The sequence below is a fragment of the Eriocheir sinensis genome, chromosome 15 (assembly GCF_024679095.1).
Source record: "Eriocheir sinensis breed Jianghai 21 chromosome 15, ASM2467909v1, whole genome shotgun sequence".
In the NCBI taxonomy this organism is placed as follows: Eukaryota; Metazoa; Arthropoda; class Malacostraca; order Decapoda; family Varunidae; genus Eriocheir; species Eriocheir sinensis.
The window spans coordinates 9,213,971-9,240,307 of record NC_066523.1 but is presented as its reverse complement, the minus strand read 5'-3'; the positions used below and the strand labels follow the sequence as shown (position 1 = coordinate 9,240,307).

At 39.3% G+C, this 26,337-nt stretch overlaps 1 protein-coding gene across 2 annotated transcripts in view; it reads left to right on the top strand.

Annotated features, from left to right (window-relative positions):
- Positions 1-26,337, top strand: part of LOC126998884 (small G protein signaling modulator 3 homolog) — a 44,051-nt gene that overhangs the window by 10,993 nt on the left and 6,721 nt on the right. The window contains exons 4-13 of one of the 2 annotated variants that reach the window (XM_050861078.1): positions 619-717; positions 3,548-3,711; positions 5,442-5,652; positions 8,218-8,348; positions 11,752-11,985; positions 12,199-12,293; positions 12,575-12,717; positions 15,386-15,536; positions 19,837-19,963; positions 20,258-20,368. In XM_050861078.1, coding sequence (XP_050717035.1) covers positions 619-717; positions 3,548-3,711; positions 5,442-5,652; positions 8,218-8,348; positions 11,752-11,985; positions 12,199-12,293; positions 12,575-12,717; positions 15,386-15,536; positions 19,837-19,963; positions 20,258-20,368 — 1,466 coding nt within the window. Of the gene's footprint in view, positions 1-618; positions 718-3,547; positions 3,712-5,441; positions 5,653-8,217; positions 8,349-11,751; positions 11,986-12,198; positions 12,294-12,574; positions 12,718-15,385; positions 15,537-19,836; positions 19,964-20,257; positions 20,369-26,337 lie in introns of those variants that run through there. The other variant, XM_050861079.1, reaches the window with a different exon arrangement.

Sequence of the window (26,337 nt, the reverse complement as noted above, 5' to 3'; positions counted from 1 at the left end):
GCATTATCCTCCAAACTTTGTCCTAAGAGGGGCATGTTGTGTGTCAAGATGGGATGGCAACTTTGTCCCAAGAGGGGGATGTATGGGGATGGAAAAAGTAATGAAGCTGTGTATGAGAATTTCAGTATGGGTGTAACAGCAAATGAAATGCATTGTGGTGTGATTGAATGAGGAAAACATGATTCTCTGAGAGGGTTTGGACATGTGATAAGAATACATAAAAGAGTATGACCTTGTGAAGTGTGTATAATGGTAGTACTAAGGAAGGGGATGTCATAATAAAATTATGAGTTAAATGGACCAATAAATTGGAAAGAGAGAGTTAGGAGGTGATACTGAATATGCTGAGGAGTACCAGAACTGAGAAAACTGGAGACACTTCTGTCGTTGCTAACCCCTTGCGAAAAGTTCCCCTGACAGGACAAGGTATTGGGGAAACAAATAGATAGACAGACTTTATATATGACTTTTCAAATGTATCATGTGCAAAATATTCATCCATTCATAATGATATGACATAGATCTCAAAACTGTATCTTAAGTTCATAATAATTCTATGTTACAAATCATAATTAGCCTGTAATGGTTTTGTATTAATGAAATTTAACTTTACAATAGGTTTGATGAATTTGGATTTCGGGTGGAGGAAGAAGATGGACCCGAGCAGAACAGCACAAAACTTCTGAGTCAGCCCTTTGTGGAGGACCCTCAACACAGGTGAAACATCCAGTACTTTTGTTTGTATTGTCCAATTTCCAAACTTCACATTGCTCTGCATCCACCATTATACTGGAAGCCGGCTTACCGGCGGTAAGCCGCCGGTCCGGGGATTATTGCCTATTTTGTCGGCGGTCAGGCCCCGATCGGCTTATCGGGAGTCATCGGGGACGGTCGCGACCGGGACCGGGAATGTGTGAGAGCCCCTTTAGAGGTCAGGTTATTTAAAGTTCGGTTGGAGTAGTTTAAATATGCGTCCCTTAACTATATAATATGGAGGCTTAATGTCGTATTTTGGAGGCGCAGAGTCAATCTCCACAATTACTGTTTCGTATCTTTTTTAAAGTATGATTTAGAGAGCAATAGAGATTGTGGTTGAGAGTAAGAGAGAGTGTGAGTGTATGACATGGCTCGCTCGCTGACAATGCAGAAGGCAGCGCTGCAAGGATGTCTCAATTGCCCAGCGTGGTAACACTACAGCAGAAAATGCATAACTGACAACTTTGGCCGGCGAGCAGAAACTGAGTCGGGCAGGAAACCCGGATTCCGTAGGAGTGCCCACTCCTGCCCACCAATTTCTTGTTTAAGGTAAGAAAATGCCTATTTATGTGTTTATAATAGGTTAATTTATGAACAAACAGAAAAGGACGGGCTTTATCTCCACTCTTGGAGCACTCACAGTTACTGCAGCAAGAATTTCTTTTACACTATAATAGATACAGCAAACACTGCTCTCATTCACGTGGTATGCTCTCCCTACCACAACGTAACTCATCCCAAAATGTAAGTTCTCCTAAATCTGAATTCTTCTGCAAGGTGCACACTTTCTCGAATGCCTTGGGATGCTTTCAGCAGGTGTATTGGTAGAAAAAGTGTTGCCACTCACACTATGGCTACTTGGTGCAACGAGCAGGAAATTAAAAAATCCCCCCAAAATTCTTCGATGACAAAAACCATACTATTTGAGGCGACTGTAATTACTATCGAACAGTTCAGAGAATGCTAACTGAAATGTCATGGCTGTAAAGCACCGTACATCTACTAGATTTCTTTCCACGACGCAAATTAACTCCCCATGCCGGGATTCTGGACAACGATAGTAATCTAGGGTTAATGAGCTTAATTTTTTTAATGCAAAGTAACATGATTAACCCTGATACTCTACATCCCCCGGATGTATTTCCCCACAGATATATATCACTCAATAAAATTTGTATCAGTGGCTTCATAAAGACTTGTACTAGAATATGCCAAATAAAAATATATATATATATATATATATATATATATATATATATATATATATATATATATATATATATATATATATATATATATATATATATATATATATATATATATAAGCAATACAAACTCGTTTCAAGTCTCCATATAGAGTATTGTAGACAATAAATCCTAAGTACCAACTCTTCCCCACTCACTATCTCAAAATTTTGTGGGCCAACTTTTTTACCTGAATATATGTTTCGAAGCGGAATTTAGTGAGGATTCTTATGGTATCCTCAAAATCCTCATATGCCTATTAATTCCCGAGTAACTGTTACTGTATTTTTTTCCTCCCGTCAAAGTAGGCTAACAAATGAAAATCGCTCAGAGCTCCTCATTTACGCTCCTTAGAAAGGTTGCCGTATGTTACCATTAAGAAACTTATCCCAATAAATGATGCTCCAAATTTGATCCACTTTCACCGAAAACTTAATATTTAATCAATTTTTTAAACTTTTATAACGCATTTCGCGTCATCGTGCGCCAAGACCATTTACTCTTTGATGATGCTAAACGCGTCTCGTGCGCGAGAGGGTTAAGTCTAATTTATTATTAATATGATCCAAATTTGACAACATATAAATAGAAAAGTTAGCAACTTATGATTTTTATGGCTACTTATGATTTTTAATGGGAAAAACTCATCTTGGGTAATGTATATTAAACTATGGTTTCAGTTAACATTGGCCAAGTTTAATACAAGGAAATGGCCTCATAAGACTGAAAGAAATAACCAGTGGAAACAAACAAGGATTAATGCAAAAAAAAAAAAAAAAAAAAAAAAAATCAGATTTAAATCAAATTTATTATTTTTTTTTTTAAATCATGTTTTTTTTCCAACCCTGCCACCAATTCATATGCACTTTCATCAAAATTAGTCCCTAGCAAAAAAAAAAAAAAATTGTTATAGTTAATTTTGTTGATTATTATAGTAGTGGCAGTTTAATTTTCATACCTCAGTTCAGTTTTCCAGAGTAGTTTTTTTTCCTGATATGATTACTAATTGGCATGATGCATAAGACTGGCAAAGATATCCTGCTCCTAAATAGGTAAATATTCCAGGTGTGTATTTCTATAGAAAATAGTATGATATAATATGATTAACTTCATCATTGGATGATTCAATGACCTTTTTATAAGAGTACAGAGGTAGACAGTTGATGAACATTGCTAAAATACTTTATTCATAAAACCACCCCCAGAAATAGTGCTGAACACTGAATTATGTTTGTATGTAACCTGAAGTGTGACAAATGGTTATCACTGGCACTCACAATTGTAATGCTGATTTCATCTTCTTATAAATCACAATAAACCGTTTCTTAGAAAAAATGTCTCACTTGTGAGGTGTGTTATATATGTACAATTGTTTTCAAATGAATTCCGGTGATACTAATGTTTTTTCCTCTAATGTAGAGTAGTACTATTTTTAATGAATGACATTTCTCTTCCTGCTCCTCTTCTGTTTTTTTATCATTATCATTTTCTTCTACTTAACCCTTCAAGTTATGTTGGATGGCCTATCATAAGCACTATTCCTCAGGTTACATTGGATAGCCTACCTTGAGTTCAGCCACAGTGATGAAGTGGGAGAACTCACCTGGGACCATGTTGATGTTCGCCTCCCACGCACAGACAAGCTGAGAAGTATGGTCAGGGGTGGCCTCCCTCATTCCCTTCGCCCCCAGCTGTGGATGAGGCTTTCAGGTATGTACATGTTTTCTCAGATATTTTTTCCCTCAGTGGCAGAGTGAATTCCTGATATTTTAGTATGGTGTCCCCTCATTTGGTATTGTGACATACATGTCTTTATTTTCATGATTAGGAATTCAATCTTTAACATATTCCATGCAACCTGACCCACCAATGGGTCAGGTGGTTTATTCCCTTGTGGTGGCCTGACCCACCGGTGGTCATTTTGATGCTAATTACTATCCTCCTAATTATCCAATATAGGATCCACCTATTAATATTTTTTTGTATTAAAGATTCTCTTTCCATGGAATCCACACTTAGCACTTCTTGAGGAAATACAGGAACTTCACAATGATGAGCTAGGAGGAAAGGAGGGGACAGAAAGTGAAGATTGTTCTTTAGTACTTTTGAGTATTACTCTGAGCCATGATGAGTACATTGAGCAGTGGCAGCAGTAGTGAGAGATATAGTGTGATGATGTCACTTCACAATCTGAACTGCACTTTTTTTGCACCACACCACCCTTCCGTGCCTTCCCACAATCATGCTGCACCAGCTTTTCTGACCTCTTCACCTAACCCTTCTGCTCCAATCCTGTCTCCCCACGTCCTGATTTATCTCTCCCACTTTTGTCCATCCTGCCTTCATTCCCTCATTCATCATCATTGCCTGGGCTTTCATCTCACAATCCCTTCAAAATCTTTCACTATTCTCATCCAGCTCTGAGGTAGAGTAGAGGAAAGTGAGCAAACTATATTTTGCCTTAATTATTTCACTGTAAACAACAACTCGTGCTATTGATATTCAATTATGAAAAGAAGAAAGGGAAAGTGTAACAAAAACGACAATTAGCTGCCACCCTTGCCAAGCCATATGCTGCAGTAGATGTAATGTATACTCATTTACAAAAAAAATTTTTTTTAAATTAATGATATTCTGAAGAGTAATTATTTGAAAGAAATATGGAAAAAATAATAAAAATTCTCAATTCAGTTTAGCAACTTTGATTTTGATGGCACTTTCTACAGTAGCAATGAAATATGCAGATTTAGGTCTCACAGTATATTTCTTAGGAAAAAAAGCTTTGATTATCAGAATTTATTTTGCATTGACTCAGGAAATCTTGAGTAGATGCTATAGTCTGTTCAGAGCATGAAGTCCGTTCAGGGTGGAGCTGGTATCGTCGTTTACCTCTACCCATGCTGCCAAATCAGCCTTCGTACATGCGTCTCTCTCTTATTTCCCATCCATGTGCTATTTGAAAGCGATATTTTATATATTCTGTATATAGTAAAGGAAGCTACATAGTACAATGAGTGTCGATGTTTAGGATTATAACAAGGATTTGTATAAATTCTATGACATGTGGCAGCGATTTTTTCCCATGTTGCCACATTGTGGTGTTGGTAGTGGTGGTGGTCGGTGTGTCCCCCTAGGTCCCTCCCCCGGGTCGAGAGGGAGAGAGAGAGAGATAAACAGGTGGGTTGTGGGTGGGTAGGCCGGGAGAGAGTGCTTATCTGATAATTGGCGGTCGAACTGGCAGCGCTGCACTCATGGGAATTCTGGAATCTGCCACACCTTGAACCGACTTCATGCTCTGAATAGACTATAATATTAGATTATTTACCATCTATATTAATATTATTTAAGTTTATTAATTTGATCATTGAGTCATGATAATTGATTTTAGTAGATTAATCTCATTGTAGAATAAAGAGTTTCATGATTTTTTTTCTGTAAAGGTGCCTTACAGAAGCAACGTCAGTCAGACATCTCTTACCGTGAGGTGGTTAAGGCTTCAAGCAATGATGCGCTCATGACAAGTAAGCAGATAGAGAAGGACCTCCTACGCACAATGCCCACCAATGCTTGCTTCTCCCAACTCACCTCCACCGGCATCCCACGGCTAAGGAGGGTCTTGCGGGCATTGGCCTGGCTTTACCCCGACATTGGGTAAGTGTAAAGATGAGTATTCAGTCACTGTTGGCTCAGGGCAGTTGAGATTGTTGTAGTTCATTGGTTGATTCATATTTAGAGTCCACTTTAGGGGTGTTTTCTGTTTTATCATTTTTCATTAATATTCAAATTTACTATGATTCTCAATGTCAGGGAGGCAGATTTGTATGAGTATTTTGATAAAAGAAGTGTTTGTTTATTAAGAAAGAGAATTTAGAAACAGTTCTGGGGTATATCTGTCAGCAGTGTGAATATTAAGTAACAAGCAACCTGAATTTTAGTATGCTGAGAATTGTTACTGGGTTAGGTATATTCTTTACATCAGGGGCGGGCAACCTTTTCGAAGGGAGGGCCAGATGAGAATTTCAGGAGCAGGCCGCGGGCCGGACTGAAAAACGAAAACACCAAAGTAAAAAACAAAAACAAAAAAACAAACAAACCTACAGATCAGTGAGACAATTGGTGCTGCTTGCCATGAATAAGTGTTTCAGTGTCCGACTCGGTGGATGAGGTGGACAACAGTATACTCTCACTGAGGTGGAGGTCTGAGAGTTGGGGGCAAAGTCTAGACTTGGTGCCTTCATTTCGAAGAGCATGCAGCTCACAACAGTAGTTGCAGCAAGGCAAGGAAAATACTCAAACTTAATCCTCTCGCGCACAATGACACGTTTCGCGTCATCAAAGGGTAAAAGGTCGGCGCACGATGACGCGAAACGCGTCTTAAAAGTTTAGAAAATTGATTAAAAATTAAGTTTTCAGTGAAAGTGCGTCAAATTTGGGAGCATCATTTGTTGGGATTAGTTTCTTAATGGTAACATATGGCAACCTTTCTAAGCAGCACAGATGACGAGCTTTGAGCATTAGCGTTAGCCTACTCTGATGGGAGAGGGAAAAAATACAGTTTTCTCAATGTAACTTAGGAACTAATAGGCATATGAGAAATTTGAGGATACCATAAGAATCCTCACTAAATTCTGCTTCGAAACATATATTCAGCTAAAAAAGTTGGCCAACAAAATTTCAAGCTAGCGAGTGGGGAAGAGTTGGTACTTCGGATTTATTGTCTACAATACTCTGTACAGAGACTTGAAACAAGTTTGTATTGTTTAAATATATATTTTTCTCTATTTTTATTTGCGCATGTTCTAGTACAAGTCTTTATGAAGCCATTGATACCAAATTTATTGGGGTACGATATATCTGTGAGCGTAAAATACGTCCAGGAATGTAAAGTATTGCGGCGGCAAAAAAAGGCCGGTCAGGCCTGAGAAATGCATAGTGAGTGGAACGTAAACTTATATAAGATTGGAAACTTACGGTGCGTGAGAGGGTTAACATCAGACAACTGATCACGTCTAAACCTCAACCTCGAAGGCACTGATGTGTGTGTGCATGTCTGTTAGGAAAATGCCTTTGCCTTGCAGCTTCACATTAAGAACGTTCAGATGCAATGATGTCTGTGAGTAGGCACAGGCCAGCGAGCCATTGCGCGTCAAGGTGATCAGCGTGGGGAAGATTCTACTGGCGGAGGAAAGTGGCGATCTCCTGCCAGGGATGTCTGTGAGTATATAGGGCCAGGCCAGCGAGCCATGGCGGGTCAAAGTGATCAGCGTGGGGAAGATTCTTCTGACGGAGAAATGTGGCGACCTCCTGCTGCAGGTCGCACACACGGACAGCATGGCCCCACAACAAGACAGCTTCAGCCTGTCCTTTTTTGTTTGAATTAAATAGGACAACCAGATCTCAAAAAGGACAGACAGTCTTTAAAAGGACAGACCTGGTAACTCTCGCAGAGTGAGGCGAGGAGCCCAGGCTTGCTAAACAGTATTTGCCAACAAATGCTGTTTGGCATTTTTTTCCTTTGGTTTCATGGGCTGGATTGCAATGTTAATGCCTGGAAGGGTGGTGGGCCAGACGCCAGGCCTTCATGGGCCAGATATAGCCTGCGGGCAAGAGGTTGCCCGCCCTAGCTTTACAGTAAGGTGGGAAAGGGACTAGAATGAATAAAAATAAAAATAAAAGATTGCAAAGAACATAAAAAAAAAATCAGTGAGGGCAGACAGTATAGTTATTCAATTTGCTTTTAGTACAACATAAATCAAAGACATGTTAAGTAAATGAAAGGTGTGAAGCAACTGCATAGGAAAAAATATATAAAACGTTGACTTATTCAAAGTGGAAAAAAATAAAAAGAGAGGAAAAGATGTGAAAGAAGGAGAGATTTGAGGAAAACAAAGATGAAGTGAATTGGGAACATGTCTCTCATCTGTCATGTCTGTCTTATTGAATGTAATTCCTAAATGGTATAAAGCAACAGACCAACATATGTCTATATATATGTGTATATAAGGTTATCTAAAAAATTCTCCAGTTTTATTTTGATATTGATCTTAATATGTTGCTATTTTACATGCATCAAAAAAGCAACTCATTCATTGTTTGATTCATTTCTCATAAATAGGTTATTCTTCCTTGCATGGCAGTATGACTGCATCACTAATGGACTAACACCCCAAGGTAGCACTGAAGAGCATGTTGCAACCCTACTAACATTACTCACAGGTATTGCCAGGGGACAGGAATGGTTGTGGCTTCATTACTGCTATTTCTTGAAGAGGAAGATGCATTCTGGGTAATGAGCACTATAGTTGAGGATCTTTTACCTGCCTCTTACTACTCATCAACTCTCCTTGGTAAGATGGTGTTCTTGTGCTATTTCTGCTTTGCTTCTTTTATGATTTCAGCACTTTTTTTCTACCTTATGTCAGTTCTGCCTCTTTTGAGGTGAAGGAAACTGAATATTATATACACTCATTGAATAAAACCATGCGATAGGCACATCGCCAAATCTGGCATTTTTAGTTAAGTGTACCATGCGATAGGCACACGCTTTTTCTATGATTTCCAAAAACATTGCAAGATATACTGACCCTTATAACAAGAGAATCGAGGGTGTACTAGCAATAAGTTTGAACAAGAATTCTTTATTATCGTGTCGTGGTTGTCAGAGTAAAGAGGCGTCATTGCCAGCAGCATGAGAACCAATGAGGAGCTGGTTTTCCCATGCTACCCACTGCTCCACCAATCACAGGCCGCGCCGCCCACCAAGCGGAGCATCCGAGTTAAAGCCCGGGAAGTAAATATTATTATTATTATAAAAATTCATAAAAAAATCATCATTTTCGTTTAAAGAAAAAAGGTTCATACTGTAGTTTAGGTGAACAACATGGATTTAAAAAATCCACATACATTATGGATATTCCAATGATCATAACCAATTTCCAAATTGGGTTAAAAAAATTAGCAATAAAATTGATTTATTATAAAAAAAAGTTATTATACAGCTAGGCCATACAAATAAAATGAATACAAACAAAAACTTGGTAAGTCAAGAGGAAAGTACAGTACACATACCTAAACTTTGAATGAGATTTACTAAAAACTAGGTTTTGGTGATGTCACTCCTTTACCACTGGACGCCTCATATGTTATGTAAGAATTTGAGGTTTGACGTGATTTTGACGCATTGAACGCTTTTGAGTTTAATGCTACCCATTTCGTAATCAAACCTCTTGTTTCTTGTTCCAACTTGAAGAACCTAACACTTATTTATATTAAAGGGCATCTCCCTCCTAGACCAAGCTGAAATTTTATGCAGATCTTCTTGGAGGCTTTGTCTGTCTTTGTCAGTGAAGACCAAGTTACCAATCTTTGTGTTGACTGCAAATTTATTAATGAGATTATTGAGCCCAACGTCGCATTGTTGATGTAAGTAATGAATAGCATTGGGCCAAGAACCGAGCCCTGAGGGACACCTTTAGTGACAGGTGCCCACTTTTGAGTTAAATCTGTCGATCAACACTCTTTGCTGTCTATTGCTCAACCAATTTGGGATCTATTGGTGTACTTTACCATCAATACCTAGTTGCTTGAATTTATAATGTAATTCATGGTGTGGAACTTTATCAAATGCTTTCTGGAAATCAAGATATATTATGTCCAGTGATTTGTTTACATCATAAACTGAGAAGAGGTCATTATAAAAGGTTTGATAGGCAGGATCTCTTGTTACGGAAGCCATGTTGTGAATCCTTAATTAATGAGTGGCTTTCAGGGCAACACACAATTTTGTCTTTAATTATGCCCTTGAGTAGCTTACCTACAACTCAAGTTAGACTAATGGGCCTGTAGTTACCCGGTAGTTTTTTGTCTCCTCTCTTAAAAATCGGTGTTACATTAACCATTTTCCAACCTGAAGAGATGATGCCTTGTCACAAAAGAGAGAGAGAGAGAGAGAATAATTTTTTACTCTGGTATCAATTTTTACTACTGTGTAAAAAATATGATTGTATGTTGCTAATTTGGAAACATAATTATGTTTAGTGATTCTCTTGTTTTCATTGAGAACATAAGTGCTAGCATGCTTTATATAGAGGTACCAATTTGCACTGATCTTTTTCAGACAAACTGTGATGCATGATATTCTTGGTATTTATCTGTTCATGGTTGCACTTTCTATATATATATATATATATATATATATATATATATATATATATATATATATATATATATATATATATATATATATATATATATATATATATATATATATATATATATATATATATATATATATATATATATATATATATATATATATATATATATATATATATATATATATATATACATACACACACAGTAAGCCCTCGATATGATTGACTAATTGGGGTTGAACTTAGTCCGTTGATGCTGAAAGTCCGTTATAAGAGGCGGAAATTTAAAAATATGTATAATAATACCATCAAACCTAATAAACGTAGATATATATATTTTTTTATTGTGTATGTTGTCTGTATGGCTGCACAGCACACTTGGCGATGGACTGCGAGGCACTGAGGCTGCCAGGTTGGCAGTGGGTCCCTGCGGGGGGCCGTAACATTATGGATTTGGATCAAGTTTTACAAATGTGTCCATCTCTTAGTGGCTGACGAAACTTTTTTTGGTAGTTTTTGGTGTGTAATGGAATAATCTGCTAACTTTCTGTCACAAATCATTAAATGATTGACTTTTCAATTCCTGTTTTACACCCATCTCCACCCACTGCCACAGCTGCAAAATAGCTCACAGAGAGAGGTTCAACTTGCTTACTGTTTCTGTATTTCACTAACCGCTCACAAACATCACAAGTAGACAGACAAGAAAAAAACAGGCAAATTAATGTTTTTCCTGCTGTGTATTCCCCCAGTGCACATGTGTGGTGGACAGCAGAGCAACTTAATTCTGCGAGGAGGTATTTCTCTTTACGCTGGCCCGCATTGTTGACCACCGCCACCATGTCCCGTCCTGCGCTGCATATTTCTGCTGCCCCACACCGCATGCTGAACAAATTTAACAAACCAAATCTAACCTACCCTACCTAACCCCCCTCGACCCCCTTAAGCTGTGTCAGTACCGACACTCATAAACACTTGGCTGTTTTCCATTACATTTACGTCCTGGATTGATGCATAAGACTTTCTTGTGGTGTAAATACATTCTTCATTTGAATGGGAACTGAAAGGGGGAAAATATTTAATCAGGTGGGCTGGAAAAGACTGCAGTAACCGAAGGATGGGACAGCAGATAAAGGGAGAAGGGCGAGGTGGCTAGCAGATGCTATTGTAGTTACCAGGCTCTCTTGGTGGAAAAACTTCTCGGTCAGTCCCCATGGATTTCTGACCCTCTGACCTTGTCCGTTATATCCAAAATCCGTTATGAGCGGGTACGTTATATCAAGGGTTTACTGTGTGTGTATATATATATATATATATATATATATATATATATATATATATATATATATATATATATATATATATATATATATATATATATATATATATATTTTTCTTTAATTGAAATTCCATGCTGTGCCTTTTTTTCTCTGCTCAATAACCTCCTGCATTAAATAGTAATGACAAATACCAAAGTTTAGTCTCAAGAGATTACACGTGTTTATTTCCTTCTTTACCAGCCTACCATGTACAGTGGTAGTGACTACACATCAATAATCCTTCTACTCCTCTTGCTGACATCTCATTATATGAACAGGCGTTCAAGCTGACCAGCGTGTCCTAGCAGCCCTGGTGTCCACTTACCTGCCTGGAGTGGATGCTGTGGTACGGGAACATGACATTGAACTCTCCCTCATCACCCTGCACTGGTTTGTCACTATCTTTGCCTCTGTCTTGCACATGAAGATCCTCTTGCGCGTGTGGGACATGTTCTTCCTGGATGGGTCAATTGTGCTCTTCCAAGTTACCTTAGCCATGCTGAAGATTAAAGGTGAGCCAAGTTTATTGCATTTTACTTACTTGTTTTTATTATTAGTTTTTTTTATAGATTCTAGATTTGAAATCATTTGCCCAGACTTTTGACATATGCATACCAATCCACCACTTTATTGCTCTCTAAACTTACGAGTAGTCCTACACATCAGATACATTCACAACTTTCACACAAACTTTTTCTATTAATTTTGTGATGTGTCCTTTCTAGAAGCTGAACTGCGAAGTCTTGAAAATTCAGCACAAATCTTCAATGCACTCTCGGACATACCAGGAGGAATCGATGATGTACCTTGCCTGTTCGCTGTAAGTTACTCTGGAAGGCTTGGTTGCCCTATTCACATGCCAAATAGGAAGGGATGATAAACATTGGAAGCATTTTAGATCTTGTTTGATAAATTAGTCACTAGTTTCTGTTAATTTTTGGATTGTTTAGACAGAAAATGTTGCGTGATAATTCAGAAACATCATTTCATTTTGATATTTACTGGGTTTGTCTGTGAGGTGAGGAAAATATAAAAGTAATGTAAGATAACTACAGGTCAGTAGCAAAAAGTAATAAGACAAATTACACTGTGTTTTCTCAGGTGATGGAAAATGTGTGTGGCAGCTTAACAGAGGTAATGGTAGAGACGCACAGGAGGCGGCACCTCGCCTATCTTATGGCTGATCATGGAGCCCTCATCAACCCTGATCACTCAACTAACTTACCCAAGCAGCAGTTGAATCGGTTTGTGCTCTATCATGATTTATAATTTGATATTTTGAGATTCATTTCACCATTCTAATATCTTATGCCACTGTTCCATTACACTGCTGTTACCAAAATAATGCATTATGTAACCCATGGTTTCTGCAACCCTGCCTAACCTTCACAGATAGTTTGACCCTAATTTCATTGGCAAGGGAAGTGTTTGCAGCCTCTCATTATCAAGAATAACATCTCACCTGATAGTATCACACTTAATTTGATTATGATTTAGGTCTGTTTTGAATTTATATTTGTTGCCGGGCTGTTGATGCATGTTTATTGAAGCAGCACTGTGGAAGGATTCTCTAGCTCATCTTCTTATACTGGAAGCAATCTGGGCAGTGCTGAAGTAGCTGCATATTATAAATAAAGGATGAATTGATAAATTTAAATTCTGCAGCAGCAAAACTTTTGTATAAAACTTACATCAGTCAATATTTCAGCTTGCCATTGTTTCAAGGGGAATATTCACAAAACATCTTGCAATCGTTTATACTAGTAATGTCAAGAAAGTCAGAAAAGATTGGGAAGATGTCTATATTTACTCCACTTTATTATTGTTGTTACTATTATTATTAAAGTAAAGAAAAATAAACCACTCTAGTAAGAAGCTATTCATCCCATCCCTAAAAACTGCAGGTTCTCAGCATTCACAACATTATTATGAATTGAGTTCCATAAAATATATATATATATATATATATATATATATATATATATATATATATATATATATATATATATATATATATATATATATATATATATATATATATATATATATATATATATATATATATATATATATATATATATATATATATATATATATATATATATATATATATATATATATATATATATGGAATAAATATCCCATTTGAACCACTCCTAATCACTACTACTTTCTTGGCTGAAGTAACAGAAAATGATGCAAGTAATATAAAACACATCAGAGATGATAATGAGTTTTTTGATGTGATGATTGTCTTGAGGCAGGGAGTTTTATATTATTCATGTCAATCAATCAGGAATTTTATAACTTATTAAAAAAAAAATGATGGGAAGGTTTCCAATGGAAAATAGGTCTGAGTCTCAGGATACTCTTTATACATACAAATAATGTTTTTGCTAATAATAGCATTTTTCAGGTGCTAATTAGAAGTTTTTGGTGAGATCTTGATGTATGAAGAAGACAAGCACAATGTTTAATAATCAGTTGGCAGGACAATAAATAATGATCGGGAGCAAAACATTTGAGCGAGCTGAGGAATACACATATCTAGAATATTTCGTTTGAGTATTTTGTTTAGGTGATTTAAGAATCCCCTCAAAAATGAAGTGTGAAAGGGAATAGGAATGGGTTGCAGCACTTTTTGGTAAACATGGTAATGTCATAAATAGTAACCTGCCACTTAATGTATCCTGCTAGTCCTAACATATGGCTCAGAAACTTGGTGCCTCCCAAAGTATTTAGAGATAACACTAAGAAGCACACTAAGAGGTAGAGAAAGAAAATGGTTGGTATAACATTGAGAGACAGGAAGCAAGCGTTGCTGATTAAAGAACAGACAAAGATTGAAGATGTTTTACTGAATATAAGAATAAGAAATGGACTTAGAGAAGCCATATCATGCATATAATTAATATCAGATGAACAATCAAAGGAACAGAGTGGCAATCCAGAAACTGTAGAAGTCAGGGTAGACAGAGGACCAGATGGAGAGATAAAATTAAAGCATATACTGGAGCAGGATGGAGTACACTAACATCAGACAGAGAGAGGTGGAGAAGGTTGGGAAAGGCCTTTGCCAGTGGACTGTTAATGAGTGAAGATGATAATGATGATGTCTTCTCAAAATCACAGTGGATCACTGGAATGACTGTGTCAAATTAGCAAGTACTCTGTGAGACTGAATCAAGCCTGGAAACCTTTAAAACCTTTAAAGTTTGACATTGATCCTTTGCAAGAAAGATAAATTTTTATTTATCCCTTTAAAGTTGGACATTGATCCTTTGCAAGAAAGAGTATTTTTTTTTTTTCTACCCAAAATACCCTTTTGTTCCCCCAAATAACTTATTGAAACACCTGAAATCTTGATAAAATCATACATAGCATGCCTTACCTGGCAGGCTATAGTGTGATGGGTATCTGAGGCCATTGGGTGAGTGCTGGACCTAATCACTAATGACTTGTAGTAGCCTTACTTGCCTTGAACCCTCCTGTCCATGTTTGAAGGTTCCTTGGGCTTACCTCTTACTTCATCACTGTCAGGACCCCCTCCCATACCACCAGAGGCTGAGGTAGCTGGTACAGTATAATACACAAAAAAGTTCAAAGACATGAGTGGCAGCAGAAAAAAGGTAGTTAACAGATGATGTAAACATAAGTGATAAAGAAAACCTGGGTGCCAAGGCATGATGATGTCACAGTGTGAGGTGTGCATCCTTGGCTGGTGGATGAGGATGGTGGTGTAGTGATTGCCGGCTTCCAGTCTTTGCAGAAAACACTGATATTTTTCAGCAAAGATCTAATGATAACATGTGTTATCATTATATGTTGCAAAACATGGTGCACAACTTTAGTACTCCATTCAGTCAGTCGTTTTACAGTTTATCTTTGCCTAATGTTCTTTTCCTCTTACAGTCGACAGGTAAACAAAAGCAAGTCAGTCCTTGAAGTACTATTGTTCAGAAACGATCAGAACGCAGATGACCTGCGTAACAAGAATATTCGTCAAACAGAGTTACTAGTGGACCTCCGTGAAGCCATCCTACAGGTTGGACGTCACTTCCAGGTAAGGAATTTACACATGTATATCCTGATTTCTTTAACCCTTTCGTTGCTAAACGCTTGCAGCGAGCACTAGCGTAACTTGCCGGTGGTGCTTAACGCTCGCTGCGAGCTCTAGTCACACTAAAATTTCCTGTGTATGAGAGTATTCCAACACTATTTCTCACCCCACAGCATTGCCAATTCAGTGGGTTTTCCACTAAATTAGGTGGAAAATTAAATCAGCCTTGAGCGAAAAAACGTGGAAAATCTACTGCGAGTCACTGGTGGATGTTGTTGTCCAATATAGCGGCATTTATGCATAGCTTCACCTATCACCTGACAAATAATTTGACCAAATACAGTACCCTCTCGAGTTTTGCACTTGCTGCATTCCGAAGGTATAGAGCTAAACTCGAGGTATTGAAATACATGAAAGAGCTCTTATTGGTTCTGGCCCGTGGAATTATTTTATTTATTTATTTTTTTTTTTCCAACTTGACTCCCTTGTTATCACAATTTTTTCGACTTTACTCTCTTGTTATCTCAAAATACATACCTTGGTAATAGGCAGAAAATGGGAAGTGAGAACAGGTCGTTCTGAAGCCACAGTTGAAGGCGGCTGCCTTACAATTGGCTGGCAGTTCTGAATACATGCTATAGTCCGGCAAATCTTAAGTGGCGGCTCTGACGTAGACAGCCCGCCAGACACTGGTGCTACGTCTCCAACTGACCTCGCGTACCGTGCCTCTCACACCCTTTTCTCTCTCTCTCTCTCTCCCCGTGTCTCTCTCTTTCTCTCTCACTCTAGTATAAACACAAATATGGTTTTTATGATTGATTCTCTATCTGTGAGTGAATACAAAGAAATTTGTACAACACTTGGCAGCGTTGCCACTGCGGCATTGTCAGCTCAAGTCAACCCAACACACCGCAGTTGCCAGTTGCTCTGCCTGCTTTAATTATCGCATTTCTGCCATTTTTTTGGTGTGTGTTTGCCATCTGCCATACAATGTCATCCATATGGCATAATTATGACAAAATATGGAGACTGTACCTGTACATGTAATGCCAGGACCGTCAAGCAAATTCTGATGTGAGTCATCCAGGTGAATGGTGAGGTTCCGCTGGGGATGGCCAGGGAGTGGGGAAGGAATGGTCGCTAAGAACAGTAAAATATTACACTTTGACCTTATTTCCACACCACCCAAGGGGTGGTGCATTTTTTAAGGGGTTTATTATTATTAATATTATTATTATTATTATTATTATTATTATTATTATTATTATTATTATTATTATTATGGATTGTCGTGCACCATACTCCCCGAATGAGAGTACACCCCCACTTTTCTCGTGCGTGCACACACACACACACACACACACACAGAGACACAGACACAGACACACACACAGACACAGAGAGAGAGAGAGAGAGAGAGAGAGAGAGAGAGAGAGAGAGAGAGAGAGAGAGAGAGAGAGAGAGAGAGAGAGAGAAACACACACACACACACACACACACACAGAGAGAGAGAGAGAGAGAGAGAGAGAGAGAGAGAGAGAGAGAGAGAGAGAGAGAGAGAAAGGCACGGTGTGCGAGGTCAATTAGAGACGTGGCAACAGGGTCTAGCGGGCTGTCTACGTCAGAGCCGCCACTTAAGATTTGCCGGACTATAGTGATCCATGTGGTGTCGTCTGCTAAAGTAAGGGTGGTCGCTCGCGGTAACCCGTGGTACAGTTGGACAAACCTATAGCTTCTGGTAGTTTTCTGTGTGTTATGATATAATCTGCTAACTCTCTGTTATAAATCATTAAATCACTAACATCATGACTGACTTGTCAATACCTATTGAACGTAAACCGCCGCCGCAATTGCAAAATAGCTCACAGAGAGGTTCAACTTGCTTACTGCTTCCATATTTCCCTCGCCGCTCACAAAGATCACAAGCGGACAAAAAAGAACAAATCCAGGCAAATTAACACTTTTAATGCTGTGTATTCCCACAGCGCGCATGCGTGGTGGACAGCAGAATGACTAATTTCAGCGGGGAGATATTTCTCGCAACACCGGCCAGTGTTTAGTGGACCTTCTTCTTCTTTTGACCTGTAATGCTTTGTATCGCTTCCTAGATTTTCCGTCTCCACACATTTACACTTCACAACATGCACTCAGGGCTGCTTTCACAATCATTTTGTTTGTATTGATCGTTACCAATGGCGGCGATCGCCGCTCTAGTATTTCCACGTGAAACTGCCCGATGGGTAGTGATGTGATGTGATGGTGTCGGAGGTATTGCCTTTACAATGGCACCTCGTGGCGGCTGTGGGGTTAGCCTCGCCCCGCACCTCACCACACACTCTCAACACCTGTCGCTTTCTCTGCAGCCACCACTACCCCATAGGCCAATTTCACATGGAAAACTATAGTGTTGATCGCCGCCGTTGATAACAATCAAAGCAAACAGTGACTGTGAAAGCGGCCTTTATTTACTTCACAGTGCGCACTTATACACTTCACCCTGAACTTAGGTGTTTTTCTGTTCTTTTCTTTCCCTGATTTTGTTTTTTTATGCCCTTTTGCTATTTTCCACTGTTACCTTTCATCGTCGCTGCCATGCATTACAGGTCAAAAGAAGAAAAAGAAGAGGAAAACAACACTGGGAGATCTACAATTTTCATAGACTCGAGAAAAATTTTTTTTGGACTGTGGTCCCCCAGCACGGGGTGTTCTCTTATCTTGTTAATCAAATAGGAAACAAAGCAGCTCTGCCAGTCCATTTTATGAGTCTCTTGGTGGGCCACCTTCCACTGCTCCTCATTCCTCAGCCACTACTGTCGTCTGTTTGTTTACATGCAGCCGTTCGGTACCCAGGTACCCACGCTCGTACTCACAACCGTTTTCCATTCATACGGACAACCAACAACTCGCTCCCGGTTGGGCATACGGGCAACCGCGGTTGCCCATAACCCCAATGGTTGGACACCGCCTTTTAAGGCAGCACGCATGACGCCGACGGTAAGTAGACGTGATCTGAACATGTCAAAGCAACGCGAAACTCGTGGTGGTAATGCGCGAAAGTCGCACTATAGAATTTAGGACTAAGTACTAAACTCAAGGATCACGAAACTCGGATACCGCGAAACTCGAGAAGGTACTGTAGTTGTAAACTTTGCAGTTGGCAATACTACCCTGCCAGCGGCCCATCAAGAGATCTACTCAGTAGTTGCCTCAATATAGCTGACCGTCGCGCATGCATAAATGTACGTCTTCACAGGCAACTCCCCCTGAACGTGCCAGTACATTCGCAGGAGAGGCTTACATAACCGAATCTTATAGATTTTGGCCTCCTCTTTCCAATGGTGTTTTTGTTTTTAGCTGTGATGAATAGTTTTTTTTTAGATACAGAGGTTAAAAGCAAGCACTAGTGTCACTTGCTGGTGGTGCTAAAAGCTCGCTGCGAGCGCCAGTCGCACTCACAGCAAAAAAAAACCTGAACGTGCCTGTACGTTTGCAGGAGAGGCTTACATAACCGACTCTTATAGATTTTGGCCTCCTCTTTCCAATGGTGTTTTTGTTTTGTAGCTGTGATGAATAGTTTTTGAGATACAGTGGTTAAAATAGATCCCCCTCCCCCACTGGGCTGCCCAAGTGTGGCTGGGGAGATAGTCTCGTTGCGAGCGCTTTGCAAGGAAAGGGTTAAATTAAAGGATTTGACAACCCATCCTCCCATTTCTGATTACCCACAACTAGCAGTCAGCCCAATCCCTGATCTGGCTCAATTTTGCTGGTGGGTCTGACCATGGTGCATACCGTATTTGATGGCTTATAAAATGCATTGGCTTATAAGATGCACTTTAATTTGGGCAGGCATTTAAAAAAAATAAAAATAAAGGAATGGGTTTAAGCTACAAATGTCAGGTGAAGTTTTTTTGCCTGACCTTCATAGCCCTCCCCACTATCAGGTCATTTTCAGAGTTTTAAATTTATTCAGATCTTTATTAAATCCCATTTTCCATGGTTCAGAAACTTGGCATCTCATAAAAGATCTGAAGAAAAAGCTATGAAATGGAGGAAGAGGAATGTAGAAAAATCTGTTAAGTATAACACAAAGTGATAGGAAGTGAAAATGATGGCTTAAGGAATAGACCAAAGACTTCTGAGCAAGTTGTGAATAAGTTTGATGCATCACTTTTCACCTGACATCTAACCCCTAATTCATATGTTAATCAGAAGTCTGAATTGCTCTAGATGATCTTTGCATGCATTTCTATAGCTTCATTGCATTTATTTTCATGGATTGATGCATTATTATTATTTGATGCAGGGAGTGGAGCCCAACTACACCAGCACTACGCTCACACCAGACTACACCATTGAGTCCCATTCCCGTGACCTCCCTACCTTCCTGGCCACTGCTCGGTCAAGGCATCGGCGAGCCAAAGCCTTGCTTGGTAAGGGGGTTTCTCATCACTATTCTCTGTTATTATTATCCTCATATTCTTTATGTGTAGGAAGTTACTCAACACAAATAGGATGGTCATAAATAGTTGGACACTCCCCTTCTGAGTCTTTATTTATAAAGAAAATACATGTTAGACCTGTTTATTATTACTTTTTGTGCATTTGCTTTAATTTTTCAGTTTGTTTTAGACACTGTTTTGAAAGAAGAATGTCTATTAAGACAGAATTTACAGTATATACTAAAATAAAAATAATTTCTACCCTGATGACATTTACTTTGCCAGATTTTGAAAGGCATGATGATGATGAACTTGGCTTCCGCAAGAATGATATCATCACCATTATCTCTCAGAGGGATGAACACTGCTGGATTGGAGAACTAAATGGACTTAGAGGTTAGTTCCTCATCTACAGTTCGTACCTATATTGTGAGTGGATTTCCTATTTAAAGCATGCAGTGTGTAACGGAGATAGAAACTAAAAACACATACATTCCATTGTGTTTCGTTCAGGGGTTCTGAGTCAGTGGAGTCGACTACTTTTGGCCGGAATCGGAGTCGGTAAAAATACCTCCGACTCCTTTACGTAATCATTTATCGTGTAATGTAGTTGTGAAGTTTTTTTTTGGCATTCCCAGTCCGTTACAGCCGTGGTATACGACTCCTTGGCTAGTTTTGCTGCTTCGTGGGGAATTCCCAAAAATTTTGGGAAAAATCGCCTTTTTGTGAGAGCTCTTGAGGGTGGACATTTCAGGCAAGCATTATGGGTTCAGTTATTATGGCGGGAATATTCATTTACGGGAAAAGAGCTACGCTCGCACTGTCCCGTCTCCATGTCCGCTCTTGTCCAACTTTTCCTTAAAATCGTGAATGTTTCTTGCACAATCCACCTCCTCCTCCAGCCTATTCCATAGTACAATGTTTCTGTTTGGGAAGCTAAACTTTTTCACATCTCGCCTACACGTGGTCACCCTGAACTTCTTTCCATGTCCTCTCGTTTATCTCTCGTTACACACACACACAGGTCCTTTCTGTCCAAATGCTCCTCTCCGCTTGCCACCCTGTACACCGCTTTCAGGTCTCCTCTTTCTCTTTTTCTCTCCAGGGTTGTGAGCCCCATGCTATTGAGTCTCTACTCATAAGTCCGATCTCTAAGTTCCGGTACCATCTTAGTTGCCACTCTCTGCACTCTTTCCAGCTTTCTTATGTTCTTCTTTTTGTGAGGAGACCAGACCACTGCTGCATACTCCAACCTTGGCCTTATCATTGTAACTATTATTTTCTTCATCATCTCCTCGTCCAAGTACACAAATGCCGTCCTTGTGATTCTCAGCAAATTCATAGTTTGTCCCGTTATCCTGTTGATGTGTTTGTCCGGTGACATATTCTCTGAGACAGTCACTCCCAAATCTTTTTCTTCCACTCCTCTGCATATTATCTCACTTCCCATCTTATAATCTTATTCACATCTTCCACTCCTACCAAACTATTTTTTTTCATTTCCCAAGGTTGAACTCTATCTGCCATGTACCACTCCACTCCCATATTTTATCCAGGTCCCTCTGCAATGCCTCTCAGACCACATCATTCACTTGTCTCAATAGCTTTGCATCATCTACAAACAAACTCACATAGCTGGTCACTCCATCCACCATATCATTTATATAAACAGCAAACATTATTGGCGCCAACACTGAAGCTTGTGGGACCCCACTCATCACAGGGCACCAGTTGGAAACCTTGTCCCTGATTATCATCCTCATTTCCCTGTAAGTTAGGAAGTTCTCCAGCCATTTAATCAGTCCATCACCCACTCCACCCATATTTTTAATTTTCCAAATTAGTCTTCTGTGCGGTACTTTGTCGAATGCCTATTTCAAATCCAGGTACGCTCCATCCCCCCAGCCTTGTCTCTTTTGTATTAAATCTGTCACCCTTGAGTAATAACACAACAAGTCCTGGAATTTTGTGATCCTCTTTTCGGTCAATCGTTCTCTTTTCTTTTACTTCAAATTCCACAACCGCATGGTCGCTCTTGGTATTGGACAATCTACTTTAAGATTTTCTATTACTTCCGGCTCCTTGCTCAATACCAGGTCTAGTCTTGATGTCTCGCCTTCTTTCCCGAATCTAGTATGTTCCTTAATCCATTGAGTCAGTACATGTTCCATTGCCAGTTGCAGGAGTCTTCCTCCCCACGACTCTTCTGTTCCCTGCGTCTGCCAATCCTCCCATTCTACCTCCTTGCAATTAAAATCACCCATTATAATTATTCTCTCACCCTCTCTCAACATTCCATCCAGGCAACTCACCGTATCTTGTATCATTTGTTCATATGCATTTGTTCCATGCATTGGTTCTTGGTGGCACATCCCCTACTACATACTGCCTCCTTCTTTCTTCAGCACCCACAAAGTACCTCTGCCAAGCCTTCACCCTCAATCACCTCTTCCACCCTAATGCCTTTCCTTACCATCAACATCACACCTCTTCCCTATTTTCTCTTTCTGTCTCTCCTCCATATATTGTATGCACCTTCTCCAATCCCCACCACCTCAATTGGGTCACACAACTTAGTTTCCATCAGCCCCACAATATCGGGTTCTTTGTCTCTCAAATAGTCGTTAAACTCTATCCACGATGACACTATTCCATTGATATTCGTATATGACACTTTCCATCCTTCCTCCTTTTCTGTTAGATTTTTTCTCTCCTTCCTCTTGTCACCATGAACCACTTCCTCACTTTCATATCCATTACTTTCCAAAAAAACTCCTTCTCTTCTTCCAATCTCTTCTCATTTAAATCACAAACCTCACCTGTGAGTTCATTCAACTTGTCTCTCTCTTGTTCATTCAGATCTTTTCTAAGCCATATCATTTTTTTTTTTTTATTTTTTTTTTTTTTTTTTTTTGTGTGTGTGTGTGTGTGTGTGTAATTCACCTCTTGGTCTGCTGCGGGTCTCTCTCGAGACAGCCAGCCGTTCCCCTACGAAAGGAGCTCAGAGCTCAGTGACCGATCTTTGGGTAGGGCTGAGACCACTCACACACAACACACCGCGACAATGAGGTCACAACTCCTCGCCTTACGTCGCGTACCTACTCACTGCTAGATGAACAGGGGCTACACGTGAAAGAAGATAAACCCAACTTATCTCCACCCTGTCGGGGAATCAAACCCCGGTCCTTCTGGTTGTGAGGCAGACGCTCTACCCACTGAGCTACCGGGCCGTGTGTGTGTGTGTGTGTGTGTGTGTGTGTGTGTGTGTGTGTGCTCTGTAGTATGCACGTGGAAGAGGCACCATTTTAAAACTTAGATTACTGGTGTGTGGGTGGCTGCCCCAAGTTTCCTAAATATCGTGATGCATTATTCTAAACACTACCGACACTCACAAACACTTTGCTATTTTCCATTATTCTTAATTCCTGAAATGATAGATAAGACTTTCTTGTGGTGTAAGTATGTCCTTCACTTGAATGGGAACTACAAGGATGAAAATATTTCAACAAGTGGCCTAAAAATGGCATATCAAATGTAGATGAGACAGAAAGTACAGACTTAACAAAATTGGCAACCATTGTTTGAACTAATGTAACTGAGGGATGGGGGATCATATAAGATTCTAAAGGGAAGAGAGCGAGATGGCTAGCTAATGCAGTGACTGGGTGCAGTCGGTTCAAAAACTATTCTCTGGCTGGGACCATCCAAGAGGACCTCAAGAGAGTCTACTGGCACTACAGGCTGCACCTAAAAAAAAAAAAAAAAAAAAAATTGAAGTTGAGGGGAAGGGGAAGGGGAGCCAGAGTCGGAGTTGCAACTTTAAAATTTCCTGGAGTTGGAGTCAAAAATTTTTTACTCCGACTCCACACCCCTGGTTTCATTAGAGGCAACTAAAAGAGATGTAACTCATGATACAGGAAGGTTTAGGATAAGAACTGGTCCCCCTTAACTACTTTTCCCTAGAACTCTTGCTAGACAGATCACATTGTCCTGTTGACTATATTAAATCAAATTCCAATAAATTGATATTTTTCCAATAAATTGTTTGTTTGTTTCTGTGGGACCAGGGACCATATTGATAAAGAACCATTGAAGCATTCATAGGAGGCTGGTTCTTTTCATACGAATACTCTCTAGATTATTCATATGAGCAATCTCTACTCGCAATCAAATCACTCGTAGGAGAAATTGCGCTTTGTTTATTAATTATGTTTTTTACAAGCATATACACTTGGGTTTTGCTCAGTACACATGTATAATTAAAGGCAATGGTGTCAGGCAGGGTAGGCTCTGAGGGCCTGACATTGTTGACCACTGCCACCCATGTTATTTTACTCTATGCATTCACTCTCCTCTTCTCTCCTTATGCTCTCTTGATCTATTTTATACCATTTCACTTGCTCTAAGCTACTATATTTATTCAGCACATCACACTAAGTATGAAAATTCCTTCAAGGCTGCTGCCATTCCTGCAATGTGGTTCTTCTTTATGTTGCCCAAAATTTACTCCTAAATTTCTAAAGGACCCTCCATGGTACTATTACCTCTTACTCAATTTAGGAGCTTACTCGAGTGTAAAGGTCTTATTCTGCAAATAACTATAAGAGTTAGGAGCAAAGTTGTGAGTAATCTTCCCTCTTAGATGAAAACTTCAATCCCAGATCTGTTTATTAACCCGGCAGCTGTGGCAAGCATGTTTTTAAAGACCCTTGTAATCGAATTAACCCCTTCAATCCGGTGACGCCGACGTCGGCGTCTGACGGCGCCACCGTATGGAAAGGGTTAGTCCTCTTCTAAGCCTCTTGGTCCTCTTCCATTTCCTCTAAATCCTCTTCTAAACCTCTTAAGAGGAAATGGAAGAGGATTAAGAGGAATTTAGAGGAGAATTAAGAGGTTTAAAAGAGGATTAATCCTCTTCCATTTCCTCTTGACCCTTTCCATACTGTGATGCTGACGTCTGCGTCACGGATGGAAAGGGTTAATGAGAAAAAATCATCACTCACACAAACCATTATATATGTATCAATGCATTTGTGATCAAATATATATATATATATATATATATATATATATATATATATATATATATATATATATATATATATATATATATATATATATATATATATATATATATATATATATATATTTGGGGGTATTTATGTCATGGCAGGAATTTGGCCCATCGCTGGTACGTGGTAAAGCCATATATTTGGCCCGTCCTTGCGTGCTCCATACCATATCCAAGGAGGCGCATACTGCGTCCTGGCTTGCTTTAGCCAATATACTAGTTATTTTATCTATATTTATGCTTACATCTCAAAATTATCAATTAATTTATATTTTCTTTGTGTGCACCATTTAATTCTGCATGTTTTCATATATAACACATGATGATTATGTTGAGTTTATGGCTGAAAACTTGTTATATTCAATAGCGACATATGAAATTTGGCGTGCGTGGCGATCCCGGATATGGCGCGGGGCTCTGTTTTGGCCCAGCCGTAGTGAAGGGGTTAACAAGTCATTGAAGTTATGGTTAATTTATCTGGACAGCATCTTGGTAATCTTCCACCACTATGTGGAGGCGGTGGCCGAGTGGTCAGCTTGTGGGCATGGTGAGCCTGGGAACTTAGGTTCAAGTTCTGTCGAAGCACGCTGACAATTTTCAACCATTGCTGAGTGGCAGATTACTCACATGCAGCCCAGATTATGAATCAACCCTAACTTCAGCGATTTTGTTCAAGTGGAGCACTGGGGGGCAACATGGGACAAGGAGGAGTCCTACATCATGGCAGTCACTATAAATAAAATTCACCTGCACTACTGATGGGCTGGGGTCATCAGGAGGCCCCTCAAGAAAGCCTACTGGTGCTATTGGCAGCACCTAAAAAAAAAAAAAAAAAAAAAAAAATATGGCTGGATATTGTCAGTTGCTTTCTTTGCTGAGAATTCAGTCATGTAACAAGTCGTTCAGTATGGATGGAGCGTGTGAAACGCTCTACTGAATGAAATAACTATAACGGCAAGATTCGATCTTCTCTCAACATTCTGGTCATATTCTTCTGTTATGGCCAGTGCTTTTTTGGTGAGCTCCAGAGACTTAGATAAGTTTGTTGGTTGCAAAAGATTGATTTGAATCTACATTATTGCATCATTCTAAATGTACCAACTACAGTAAAAAAATCACTTTTTTGATCCAAATTTGTATAATTTAAACATGCAGATATCAAGAGTTAACTGTATTTCATCAAGCATATCATCATACAGCAACCCTGAGTGGGATCAAAATTAATCATTATCTTTCTGGAATTACATTTGTCATCTTTCTGAAGATTCTTTAATGCCCAGAGTTGGATATTTTA